This window comes from Aotus nancymaae, unplaced genomic scaffold (genome assembly GCF_030222135.1).
Source record: "Aotus nancymaae isolate 86718 unplaced genomic scaffold, 86718_ANA_hifiasm-v0.15.2.pri h1tg000029l, whole genome shotgun sequence".
Lineage (NCBI taxonomy): Eukaryota > Metazoa > Chordata > Mammalia > Primates > Aotidae > Aotus > Aotus nancymaae.
Genome location: NW_026988442.1, coordinates 77264626 through 77278732, shown reverse-complemented (window position 1 = coordinate 77278732; position 14107 = coordinate 77264626). Strand labels below are relative to the sequence as shown.

The window sequence follows — 14107 nt, the reverse complement described above, 5'->3', positions numbered from 1 at the left end:
GGAAAATGTGGCACATATACACCATGGAATACTATGTAGCCATAAAAAACAATGAGTTTGTGTCCTTTGTAGTAGAGACATGGATGAACCTGGAAACCATCATTCTCAGCAAACTGACACAAGAACAGAAAATCAAACACCGTATGTTCTCACTCATAGGTGGGTGTTGAACAATGAGAACACATGGACACAGGGAGGGGAGCATCACACACTGGGGTCTGTCAGGGGGAAATAGGGGTGGGACAGCGGTGGGTGGGGAGTTGGGGAGAGATAGCATGGGGAGAAATGCCAGATATAGGTGATGGGGAGGAAGGCAGCAAATCACACCACCATGTGTGTACCTATGCAACAATCTTGCATGTTCTTCCTATGTACCCCAAAACCTAAAATGCAATAAAAAAAAAAATAAAGAGCCTGAAATGAACCTATTAAAAAAAAGATATACCATTTTTAGCTGTTAATTTAAAAAATATAAAAATAACTAAATTAGAAAGATGCAGTGAGGGAGGCAGACAGAAGGTATTCAGTGTCATGGATTTTTCAAACCTGCCTATTTTGGTTAAAACTATCCTTTTATGCTAAAATAAAACAAAGAAACAAAAATAAAGCAGCCTATTGGTAAAAGGCTGTTACTACCATCATGGCACAGGCCACGCCCATCTCAGCTTCCAGAACTGCAATTCATATCGAGTTGCAGAGACAGCTCTGTGGAAACTGTTTCATGAACCACCCAAAGTACCTACCTGCAGGTTGGGAGGTAGCAGCCTGTGGCAATTTGCCCACCCAGCCCTGGAGCAGAATCTCCAGGTCCTGTTCCAGGGCTCCCCAGAGAGCCCAGCCAGCCTGATTGCTCCAGCAAAACCCTGAGGGGCAGGCAACACCCCCCGAGACTCAGAGTCAACCAACTTCACAGTTGGGAAACTCCAACTGCACAGCTCTCTTGTTCAAAACGTACCCATTCCTGCAATTATCCCCAATCTGGGAACCGTGCAGCGAAATTAAAAAGAAGGCTGCCAAGGGAACCCGGATAGGGGAGGGAAGATGTCGCTTCTGACAGAACATACAGTCAGTCACAGCTGGATGTAAATCCCACGTAAAATGCAGTTCTGCAGCTGAGACTTAGGGGGAGGTGTAAGCGGAGCTAAGTCTGTGACGCGGAAGCACTAAGCACCGGTCTCCCGGGTTTCGCCCAGATCCTACACTCACAGCTTGGTTTCTGCAGAAGCAGCAAACTCCCTGTGTGCAGCCAGGAGGCACCAGCTTCATTTGACCTGCGTGAAATGATCCACCCACTTACAACCAGGGTTTTCAAAAGTGTTTAATTAGTTGCCAGTTTATCTCACATCACATAAACATAGGTTTCCATTCGTCTTTAACACTTGGAAGACCGGATGATGAGTCTTCCGTACTGCCCACATTCCCACGTGACAACTCAGAGGGGGCCAGGCCCTTCATCCGGCAAGCACGCCCAGCGGCCATCGACCTGGCCAGTTTCTCCTATTTTTGCTTCAGGGCTGGCTTCTGTAGGCATTTGAGTTCGTGACTCCTAATTGAGATGAAGCATTGTGAATAAATGCACATTTTGTATTACTGCAGGCCAGAGGTCAGGGGCCTGGCTGTCGCCTGTTGGCTTCTATAAACCTCTAGCGCACAGCAAGGGAACCAGAAGACCCAGTACGGAAACAAGGTCAGCCATCAGCTAGCAGCATTCACCTGGCCCCATGGGCCACTCAGCCGAGGAGGCCTTCCCCTCTAGAGACAGGAGCACCGTCGTTAACAACTCTGAGGCCTAAACAAAACCACCAACAAAACCATCCTCCATCGCTTCTTCAGAGTGCTGCCGAGATGACCATAAATGTGTGTGATGTTTAAATCCCACACCAATAACAGATGAAAGGATAAAGAAAATGTAGCATATATGCACAACGGAACACTACTCTGCCATAGAAAAGAGTGAAATCCTGTCATTGGCTCCAACACCGATGGAACTGGGGGTCATTACGTTGTGAGATAAGCCAGGCACACAAAGGCAAGCATCACGTGTTCTCATTCACGTGGGAGCTAGAAAAAGGTGATCTTGTAAAAGTAAAAGGTAGAAGAGAGAATAGCAGAGACTGAGGAGAGGTGGGGGAAGGGACTGATTTGTTAAAGGTACAAAATTACAACTGGAGAGGAGGAATAAGTTCTAGTGTTCTAAACCATTATAGGATGACGAAACAATAATATACAAGTTATAATTACATCACATGCATTACATAGCTGGGGGGGAATACTGAATGTTCCTGACAGAAATGATAAATGTTTGAGATAATGAATATGCTAATTCGCTAATTACCCTAATCTGATCATTATACATGATCTATATCAAAACATCACTATGTACCCCATCAATATATATCATTATTGTCAATTTAAAAAAATAAGTGAAATTAATTTTTACAATCCCATACCACAACTGATCAAAGGTGTAGTGGGTATGGGTTCCATAAGGACAGGCACCACCATGGAATCTTCAGCCCCTCTGAACCCCAGATGAGGCAGGTTGCCCCATTTACACCTGGAGGGGAAATGTGAGCTGGTGAGCTGCTTCTGTTAAGAGTATTTGCACTGTGGGATAATAAGAGATTGCTCCCAGTTAAAAGTGGTTCAGCTACCAGGAGAATAACAAGGAGAGCCAATACAAGTGCCGTAAGCACAGCCATCCATTTCCCATCACCTGAGCCCTGCTGGAAATTAATTTTTAATGCCTAAATAAATGAATGTGTCAACTGGCATAGTGCGGAAAATCCCCACCAACAAACATTTCTCAGAGTTGAGAGATATTTCCAATGCCTGTAAAATGCAAAGACATCATCTGAGACATCTAGCATGTATAATCACACTTGGCGCCCTCATACCTTACCCAAGGTTCAGATTCTGACTGAATGAAATGCAGGCTAACAAGTCTGATGGAGAAGGAGGATGCGAGAGTCCCATATGCCGGGCAACCAGGGAGACTGGTAAGTAGGAGATGAAGAGCACAGGACTGTCATAAACAGTAATATTTGCTTGAGCTATCTCTGCTTCTGAAAGAGACTAAATCCCACAAACAGGTACATTCCTATCCCCGTATCCATCTTTCCTCCCTGTCACCGAGATGTTAGAGAGTAAGTGCTGGCCAATTGCAGTGACAAATAACAGTTAAAATCCTGGTAAATCATTAAAGGGATGACTCCAGTCATTTCCAAGGGAGTGGGGAACACAACTGACAGCAGCCACTTTCACGCCTCCACTAAATGCAGAATGTCCCACTTCATTTTCGTCTTCCCTATAAAGACACACACACACACACACACACACACACACACACACACACACATACATGCAATACATCACCCCAACAAGGATTAACATCTTTTTTCAAAAGTAAAATTAAAGGTCTAATCATTTTGGCCTTACATCAGATGGTGCGTGTAGTCAAGCTCATATCAAATCACATCGTAAGAGAAGAGACCAGATTTTGCATTCAGATTTCCATTGCAACTTGTATGCAGGGAATTACTATAACAGCAACATCTTCATCTCCTGGTAACCAAATCAGCTGCCTGCCATGAAGACTGCATGATGGGAGGCTGTAAAAATATTTCTTTTCCCAGCACTCATAAGGGGAGGAGGGGGAGGAATCAGAGTGCTGGTAATGACTCTCACCCAGAGGACAAAGCAATCAAAGACATATTTTAATATTAGTTTGTGTCCTCCATTTTCAATATCCCAGTGTCAATTGTGCCAGAAAACCTAATGTAAATAGACTTATGTATTGAACTGAGATACAAAGGAGAAAAAATAATTCTTAATACAACATTCATTGAATGAACACAGAACGACAGATGCAGGTAACACAGATTGGATCACTCTGCTTCACAAAAATAACCCAATTTCTCTTTACCCTACCCCCCTAAAAAAAATCTTGCTTTAAAAATAGTGCAAATACCTAAGGAGAGGCACACAGAACCCAGTCCTAGCTCACCTATCTGGAGTCTCTTCACCTTGCCCAGTGTTTCTCTCTGCCAGGTCATTTGCATTCCTGCAACAAGTTCTTCTGGCCCCCCAAAGGTTGTCTGTTCCCTCTCAATGTGCCCGACTCCCCCCAGGAACCCTGTGATGACAGGCAGCCCGGGGGGCTGGCACTGGTGGGAAGGGCTGTAAAGGAACAAGAAGGACCTTACCACTTCTGGGAGCAGCCTAGTTGAGAGGTCATGGATGGCTTTGACCACTATACATATGGATGACAGAAGGAATATCACCCCCAAGATGACACAGGCTCTGCAAAAAACAAAACATTGAGAATCTTAACCGGGAGAACTCCACACTGCTGAAGAGTCCGCACGATTGACAATGACAAAGACGCAATCTGGGAATGAACTCAGCTGTAACTTGCCACACCCCCAGGGCGACCACCCACAGTCCAAGGATTGACACTAAGTCACCTCTAGGAGAATACAGTTCAGAGTTTGATCACCAAAGTCAACCTCAGGGAAAAGAAGTCACCATCCTACAGAACCTCACAGCATCCCATGGATGCTGGCGTGGAAGGGTCTTCAAGGCCATGCAATCTTTCTCCCTTGCCTGGCAAATATGATGCTTCATTCCTGCTCCAACAGGAGGGTGCATGGTTTAACAGCAGAGTGAAGGCTCTGGCATGAGACGTGCCACGCTCTACCATTTATCTAACTCGTTGTGTGATCTTGATTTGTTGTCTCTCTTAGCCTTGATTTCCTCACCTTTCAAATGGGAATATCTTCCCTACCTACAGAGGAAATGAGACGATGCATAAAGCATAAAATGGGAAGCCACTACTGTTAGCTTAAGCAAAGGGACGTGAACTCTGCCTCTTTTGGATATGACGTGATAGGCACCTTTGCATTTTCCCAATGATGAAAAGGAGAAATGATTTGGTAATGACAAGACAGGAGTTGATGGTAAGACAGAAACTCTGAAAGGCAGAAATGAGGGGTAAGAAGGGACACAGTCAACCAAGCCACTCAGCACAGGAGCAGGAGTGGGTTCGCGTGAGGCCAAGGTGAAGTGAGAGGACACAGCTGGGGGCGTGGCGTGGGGACTGGCAAAGAAGGCGATGGGACTCAGGACACTGAAAAAGACGTGACAACCCAGACACAACAAATCTCAGGAGGGAAAAACGAAGAGTGATGGAAAATGAAGGTACGCATGAGGGAATGATACCATTACAAGGGTTAAAATATCAAATGAAAATGAAGAGGGGCAGGAAAGAGAAAAGATACAAGAGTGACTACAGTGAGGTTTAGAGCATTCGGGTCCCAGCTTGATGCCTCCACCATTTGGCAGCGTCCTCAGCTCTCTTGCCCCAGCTATCAAACAAATCATGTTTCACTATCCACCTTGGAGCCCCTTCTCGGGACTAACAGCACAGCCCCAAACTGCTCACCTCACTTTGAGGTGACACCTACTTATAATCCCAGGAAGCCTGTGGACAAACCCCCTCCTCCACAGTCAGGAGTGAGGAATAAAAGCAGGTAAGCGAGGCTGCTTGGAGTCCACTCAGTCAGCTTCTAACTTTTATTACTTCAAAAGCAAAGACACAAAGAAGGAATCATTGCAGGTTGGAACAAAACACAAAGAACAGAGATGGAAGGAAAAGGAATGAATGGGTTAGGATACAGCAGAGACTGGATCGAATGAATATACGCATGGATGATGGAAGGAGCATCACCCCCAAGGGACACAGGCTCTGCAAAAAAAAAAAGCAACATTGAGGATCTTAACTGGGAGAACTCCACCCTGCTGAAGAGTCCACACAATTGACAGTGACAAGAACACAGCCTGGGAATGGACACAACTGTAACTTGCCACACCCTCAGGGTGACCACCGCTAGACCAAGGATTGACAGTAAGTCACCTCTAGAATACAGTTCAGGGTTTGATCACCAAAGTCAACAAGGGAAAGATGTCGCCATCCCACAGAACCTACATGGATGCTGTGAGCAATGTGGCCCCATGAGCCACCAGGGGCAGAAAAGATAATCCAGGCAGTAAGTAGGTGCTATTGTAGCTAATGTGCTGCCTGTGTGTGGCAGTGCGCCTGGGCTGGGAACCACAGTCCTAACACTGGAATCAGGGACAGATGGGGCCGTGATAGAGTCCTGGAGGAACGAGGTACACCTTAAATGACTACATACTGGAGCAAGAGCAGGATTCCTAGGGCGTGGGGATCATCACTCCCAAAGCAATTGCCTCCTGTTTGGAAGACAGTTCTGGGCCAGCTGTGCTAGGGACCGGAAGTAGCCATTCCTCCCTGTGAGCACATGTGCCGTGAGAGGTCCCATGACAGGAGAAGACCCTAAAATCAGGATAGGCCTCCGAGGTACGTTTTGCAGTGTGGTTCTTCCCTCCATTCACAGAACTCCTGAGTGACTCAGAGACTCACTCTTTGGTTAAGCCTTTCAGGTAAATTCAGTCATCAGCTCAGCACTTCCCAGCACTGACTGCACATTGCACTCACCTAGGGAATTCCTTTTTTTTTTTTTTTTTAGGTTGCCTAGACACCATTCCAGTTCAATTTTATCAGAATTTCCAGGGGTGAACTTGTTTAAAAGCTCCCCAGGCAATGCTTGTGTGCACAGGACTAAGAATGATTGGCCTAGAGCCAGGCGGGGTCCTGTCCCTAGGAAGCTTCCACCGTCAGACAAAAGCCCAGGACTCCCTGAAACAGAGGCCGAGATGGAAGCAACTTCCAAGCTGGGGAGAAAGGAAGGGGTCTTGTGGGACCTAACAGGCCTTGTGGTACATTTGTTTGTCAACCAGCTTTCCCTCCCTGAAAATCAAGTAGGGCGCCACAACTTGTGTGCTACACTCTACAGGCAATCTGTCACCCCATCTGCAAGGAGCTTCTATCTCCACACTCCTCTGCGGGAAGGAAGGAACAAATGCCTTCTTCATTCTGACAGAGAACAGTGGTGATAATGCAGGAATTAGCTCTCACCAGATCACTGCAGCCACGCCTCCATCACACAGAAAAGGCGGACGTGGATTCTGTTTACATTTGCCCAAGGAGATGAGTATGAAGGATGCAACGGCCTCGTACATCATTTATTGCTTACCTCCTTTTACTCCAAATTACACCATAAATTCTGTAAGGTAAGAACTACATAGCATGTAAAAGATGCTCTGCACACAGTAGAGTGGATCAAACATCAACAGATTCATCCCTGACTGATCTGTAAGTTTCCCTCCATGGAGTCTGAGGAGGCATCAACCATTTGCCACTGGGGATGGGAGGAGGAAAGAGACTCCTAACCCTTCAGTCACATGCCCGTGGAATAGCCCACGAGGTAAGGCAACTCTAAAATATAATGAAAATCAAAAGAAATTTCTGATTTGGTTTATTAAAGTTGAAATTCACAGAACTATCATCCTATTTTCTTTACCAGTATATCTATGAATATGCTCCAAAATCTTTCAAAAACCCATTCACATTTTTTTAATGTGTTGCAAATTCGAAACCCACAGTTGCCCCTCCTTCGATGCCACTGGGAGCCCGTGTGGCACAGTGGCTGCAACAGCCCAAAGTGGCTATTATTAGCAGCGGGCACAGTGCTATTTTTTAACCTTTTATTAATATTTATTGTGTTTACACAGCAACTTTCTCCGCCAGCACTCAGAGCACCACACATCAGCTCATCAGTCCCCTGGAGGCCACTCACCAGACCCACGTTTTTGTTCTTCTGCTATTTTATGGATGGGGATGGGGAGAGAGGTGTTTTATAAACACAAGTGGTTAGAAATGGAAGAGTCAAGGATCGGTCAGCTTGCCTAAGGTCACTCAAGGAGTTTGTGAAGTGCACCCAGAAACAGAATCCCATTCAACTGCCTCCCTCCCAGCAGCCAGCCCTGGTCAACCATCCAGCCACACACACACACACACAAGCTCCGGGCAGCCGCATCACGTGCTCGCACCACCACTGCCCTGGGACTAGTGGTCTCCAGGATGCTGTGAAGATCTGAGTCAGGAGTAAACAGTGCAAATATGACTGCTTCTGCATCTGCAAGTGTGAGCTGCTTCCAGGCTCGGGGGACCAGAGGTGGGTGGGGAGCGAAGGGCAGTTGTTCTGTCAGCACTCCGTGGCCCCAACCCGGAAAGGCCAGACTGGCCAGTAACAAGGACATTGAGGAACCAGGTCACCAAAAAGAATACGGACTCCTCCCTCCTGCCGCAACTCTGGGGGAGAACTTCATGGATCAGAAAGAGGCAAATGAGCTGCACCCCTTCAGCATAATCCCCCAATCAACCCAGACTGAAACCAAATCTAAATTCCCACCGGGTCAGTGGTTCTCACGGTGTGGTCCACAAATCAGCAGCATCTGGTCACTTAAGAACTTGGTGGAAATGCAAATTCTGAGAGAATCCACCCCAGACCTACTCAATCAGAAATGCAGGGGATGTGGCCCAGCAATCTACGGTTTAATAAGCCCTTCAGGTGATTCTGATGTACGCTCAAGTTTAAGAACCACTGAATAGGCCGCCTGTGGTGGCTCACACCTGTAGTTCCGGCACTACCGGAGGCCCAGGCAGGAGAATTGCTTAAGGCCAGAAGTTTGAGACCAGCCTGGGCAATACAGAGACCCCCATCTCCTCTGATTAGACAAATTAGCTGGGCATGGTGGTGTGCGCCTGTAGTTCCAGCTACTCAGGAGTCTGAGGCAGGAGGATTGCTTAAGCTCAGGAGGTTGTGGCTGTGGTAAGCCATGATTGTGCCACCGTACTCCAGTGTGGGTAATATAGACACACACTCTCTCTCTCACACACACAAACACACACACACACACGCTGAATGAAGACACATTTAATGTCTGAAAGGAAGCAATGATTAACAAGCCACTTCAAATAAATGATTAAAGGTAGTTAAGGCCTCCTTTTTTTTCTATTCTGCTAGAGGCTAACTGTGCACAGTGCTGTAAATCTCTAGAAGCATCGGTTTTTCATTCTGAAATTATAAGGACAAAACCTACTGACAGACACTCATAAGCAAAATGATGTCAGATGGCAAGTTTGGTTCCTTGTCAATTGTAGGTTGAAAGGCCTGTGGCTCATGTTAACAAAGCCTGAGTCCTGCTCTACCAATTCCAGGTCACTTCCCATCGGATCAAAAAAGCCAAACAGGAGAAGCTTCTCCAGTCACCCTCTACTTTACCACAGACCTAAAGTAGCCCTGGTGGTTAACCAATTTGGCCCACGGTTTAACATGAAGTGTTTTATTTATCATCCTTCACTCTGGTCTCCAGAGCATTTGTAATCTGAGACAGTGCTCAAATGTGAAGCAAATAATGAAAAATAAAAGCCAAGTGGTGTGAGCATACAGCACGGTCCTTATGGCTGCACGGTTCCTAATGTCGGTTTTCTCCGGCTAAGCCCTCTTTCTCCCCGTGTGTTCTGACATTTCAAACAAAGCCACAGATGAAGATCATCTTGGAGGCAGGATAAAAGGAGAAAGTGAGCAAGGTATGGCTGTGAGCCATTCTCTCCTTTCTATCAAGGAGAAGCCGAACTGGCACCATTTGGGTAAGACTCCACCCCTCCCTCAATCCGTCGCTATCAATGCCTTCCTCCCCTCCTTCTGGAACTCCCCTACTTCCCTTCAGATCTGTGTCCATCTTCACCTCATTCCTTCTCTCAACTCTCCTGAGCTCCAGACCCTCATCCCCTCTCTCCATCCATTCCCCATCTCTATGCTCTATCTTCATCTGCCCGCTGTGTTTGTGAAGTGGGGAGCGAGATTGACTTGGACCAGTGACAGTCACTCAAACCACAGCTCTCCAGGCAAGCATTACCTACCCTCTCCATGGGAAGAGCCTCCACTTCTTCACATTGCAACCATTAGAACCTCTCCTTCCTCAACAAATGACCTTTGGTTTCTATCTGTAATAATACACAAGCTGAACAGAACCCGACCACCTGAAATCCCACTTAGATAGGGCTTTCTTTCTGGCATCTACTTTAGGGACAAAAGTCAACATGAGGAATTTGTTAAACAATTAGTCTCTCCAGAGCAGAGCAGACCCAAAGTATTTTCTGCAGTGATGGATGCTATTCTATGTGGTAGCCACTCGCCACAGATATCTATTGAGTATTGCAAATGTGGTTACTGTAACTGAAGAAATAAAATTTTAATTTCTTTTAATTAAAAATTGGCCAGGCATGGTGGCTCACGCCTGTAATCCCAGCAATTTGGGAGGCCGAGGCAGGCAGATCATGAGGTCAGAAGTTCAAGACCAGTCTGTCCAATATGGTGCAACCCCATCTCTACTAAAAAATACAAAAATTAGCCGGGCATGGTGGCATGTGACTGTAGTCCCAGCTACTTGGGAGACTGAGACAGGACAATCGCTTGAACCTGGGAGGTGGAGGTTGCAGTGAGCCGAGATTGTGCCACTGCATTCCAGACTGGACGATAGAGTGAGACTTCATCTCAAAAAAAAAAAAAAAAAAAAAAATCAAATGGCCACGTGTAGTCAGTGACTACCATACTGGACAATGCAGCTCTAAAGGTTGGGCTGAAAATACACAGGCTCACCAATGGGGCTGAAGCCCAAGCCACTCCTCAAGATGGGATCAATTTATGTGGGCTCACAGGGACTGCTCTAGGAAACTTTATGAAGGCACATCATGCCTTTGGTACCTCCCACCAATCAATGCACCATTCCCTTCCCTCCAGTGAACCCACCAAGCCCCCAGGTCTACATGCCATTCTCACTCTTGTTCTCATCCAACATCAGCCTATCTCCAGCCATAGCGACCACTCCACCAGGGTATCTGCATTTTAGAAAGGGACTTGAAAATTCAGTCCTTCACATTTTAAGTCCTAGAGACCAAGCCCTGAGGCTAAGGCAAACAAAAGCTATACCCAGCCTCCAGAGAGCATGAATCTAGGATGGGAAACACGGAAATCACTAAAGGGCAGTCCATCACTTGTGAAGGTGAAAATGGGCAATGGACAAGGAACAAAATGAAGAAAGAACTTAGAGTGATAAAATACAACCTCGGGGGACAGAACAGGAAGAAAAGATGGCTCCGGAATGTGACATCTTTGCTGGGTATAGAATTGACGGGAATCATAAAATGGAGAAATGAGAAGGCTTTGGAAGTTACTCCAGACAGAGGAAACTTCATGGACAAAAGCATGAAGACACAGCACTGTGGGGCCCTATTTCAGGGGAATTTCAAAGTGGAGATGCTGTTACTGGAGCATTCGGCCCCAGGGGAGTAAAACGCAAGGGCCACAAAGAAAGGCCTGTGTGTCCTGGAAGCTCCCTCAAGATGGCAGGCGCATCACCCATGATACACACAATAGATCTTAGATGGCACACAGACAAACACCTGTTGTATTTAATAGTTATATATTTTAATGTACCTTAGAAAAAAATGATCACTCCATGACTGCAAAGATATTGTTGCTTACAACAAAATGAATATGATTCTATTTAGATAAATATTAAATACATTAAAGGATAGGCAGTACACAGGGCAGAATCATCAAGTTGGAACACACAGGTCTGAGGTTGAGGAAACCTTTGTGGTGACAGGAAGTTGCTGCAGGACTTTAAGCAAAGGAGATCCATGATGTGATCAGGGCTTTGTAAAGGCCTTCCTGACTGCAGCTGGGGTTGGGAGGGTTGAAGGGAAGGGAACTAGAGGGAGGAAAATAGCCTGGAAGGCAATGTCAGTGGCCACGAAGGCAAACTGATGACTCTACACACAGGTCATGACAGCTGACAAGAATCAAGATGCAAAGATACCAAGAAGATGGAACTGGCAGAACTCGGTGACTTACGGGACACAGGCAGAGGAAGAGAAGTGTGCAAGGATAATCCCAATTTTGAGACTGGCCACAAAGGAAGAGGTGGTGGTGTATCCAAGAACAGGCAGTGAGGAGCTGGTAGTGAGTCTGTTTGGGCCTTGCCAAGCTTAAGGAAGGTCTGGACACTGAGATACACTGACCTGTGCCCAAGAGGCGTCTTCCCAGCCTGGGATCCCAGGGCCATTTTCCTGGGGCTTCCAGGTCTCACATTTCCAGGGTGGAGGGGAATGGATAGAATGAAAGGAACAGAGAACAGCTCATTGCCAAACCCTACCTAGTATCTCCGCTTCCAATATACACTGCAAGGGGAATGCATGTGGAGACTCTCAGCCCAAGCTTTCAATTAATCAGCAAAACACTGATTGATGCTTGTGTTCTAGGGCAAGGATTTGGCATAAACAGGACAGATCAATTGCCTGCTCTTGTGGAGCTCACATGGGGAGAGGCAATGAACATATAAACAAGTAAGTACATTATATATAAAAACAAAGCAGAAAAAAAGGGGAGAACAAGGCCAGAGGGTGTTACTTTATATCCAGTACTCACACTTCCTCTAATGAGGGTACATCTGCTCAAAGACCTACCAGATGGGAGAGTCCGCTCTGCAGCCACCTGGGAACAAGCACTCCGGGCAGAGGGAACAGTGAGTGCAAAGGTTCCTGGCAAGAGGGAACCCAGCACACTGGACCCATGGTGATGAGGCCAGCACGGCTGGAACCCAGGGACCTCACCATTCTGATAAGGACTTGCGTTTTTCCACTAAGGATGACAGGGAACCACTGGAGGACTGCACAGAGAAATGACGTGACCTGACCCACATTCAAAGAGGATCACTGTGGCTGCTCTTTTGAGAAAAGACCAAAGAGGGACATGGGTGGAAGCGGGGAGACCAGAGAAGGCACCTGCAGGGATGCTGGAAGAGGCGATGCTAGAACAGGGCGGGAGAAGCGGCAGCGTGGGGAACACGTGTCCTACAGCCTCCCATGAGATCCAAGGCAGACTGGCTGGAACTCAATGCGTTCCCACTGCTAAGGGAAGAAGGGAACCAGTGGCTTTTTTGAAAGATTTCAAAGGTCCTCTCAGGGTAAACCTGCTTCTCAGGAGAATATGGACATCTTCAAACCTTGCTACTTTAGCCAACTGATTATTTCAAGTAAATCATGCAAGTATTTTCAATGTCAGGGCAATTAGCTGCACCGATTTCAATTTTTTCTTAAATATCTGCTAAATACACAACTGCTTGTCTATGCATGGAATATATCCAGGTAGGTACCCAAAGAGAGTGACAACAGATTTTGCTGAACACACATGGGAAATAGAGGCCTGCTTTAGGAAAAAACATTCCTAGAGAAGCTGATCATGGCTTTTGTAGTCGTGTGTGTGCAGATACAGCCTATGAAACTTGAAGAAACACAATGCCAACAGGCAGACTGAGGGAAACACTGGCTGAAGCTCTACCATTTGCAAAGAAACCTGCTGTGCATTAGCTGCAAGGACAAAACATGGTCCTCCTCCTCAAAGAGTAGAGAAAGGGGGCATTTAAATCACACACAAATATTCCTAGAGGGCCGAGCTCAGTGTCTCATGCCTGTAATCTCAGCACTTTGGGAGGCCAAGGTGAGTGGATCACCTGAGGTCAGGAGTTCGAGACCAGCCTGGTCAACATGGTGAAACCCCATCACTAATAAAAATACAAAAATTAGTCAGGCATGCTGGTGCACATCTATAATCCCAGCTATTTGGGAGGCCAAGGCATGAGAATAGCTTGAACCCGGGAGGTGGAGGTTGCTGTGAGCTAAGATTGCACCCCTGTACTCTAGCCTGGGTGACAGAGCAAGCCTCTGTCTAAAAAAAAAAAAAAAAAAAATCCCTAGAGAAGCTGAGAATTGAGCTGACTTTGAACAAACCAAATAAAATAACTTGATAAAGAGGAGTGAAAAGTATGTTCTGGGGAAAGGGAAGGCAAGTCCAAAGGCATGCCAGAATTCCTTCATCCCACACATTTCCACGGCACACCTGCCTGTGTCAGACACTGGTCTAGGGAGCGAGCCACGCACGTACAGGGGGAAGAAGCTTCAGGCTCTGAGGTGGAACCCTCCTAATTCCGAAGGGGAGTGAGAAAGGGAGAATGGTGAAGGCGAATCATGTAAGGTCTTAGAGCTACTGTCAGGATTTAGGCATTTACAAGATGGGAAGCCACAGGGCGCTCAAACTGGGAAACAACATGATGTGGTGTG

The 14107-nt window shown here is 46.5% G+C and overlaps 1 protein-coding gene across 1 annotated transcript in view; it reads right to left on the bottom strand.

Moving 5' to 3' along the window:
- TMEM163 (transmembrane protein 163) overlaps positions 1 to 14107 on the bottom strand; it is a 262349-nt gene that overhangs the window by 48952 nt on the left and 199290 nt on the right. Inside the window, exon 5 of the mRNA XM_021667922.2 lies at positions 4206 to 4302. Within this exon, the coding sequence (XP_021523597.2) occupies positions 4206 to 4302 (97 nt within the window). The remainder of the gene's footprint in view (positions 1 to 4205; positions 4303 to 14107) is intronic.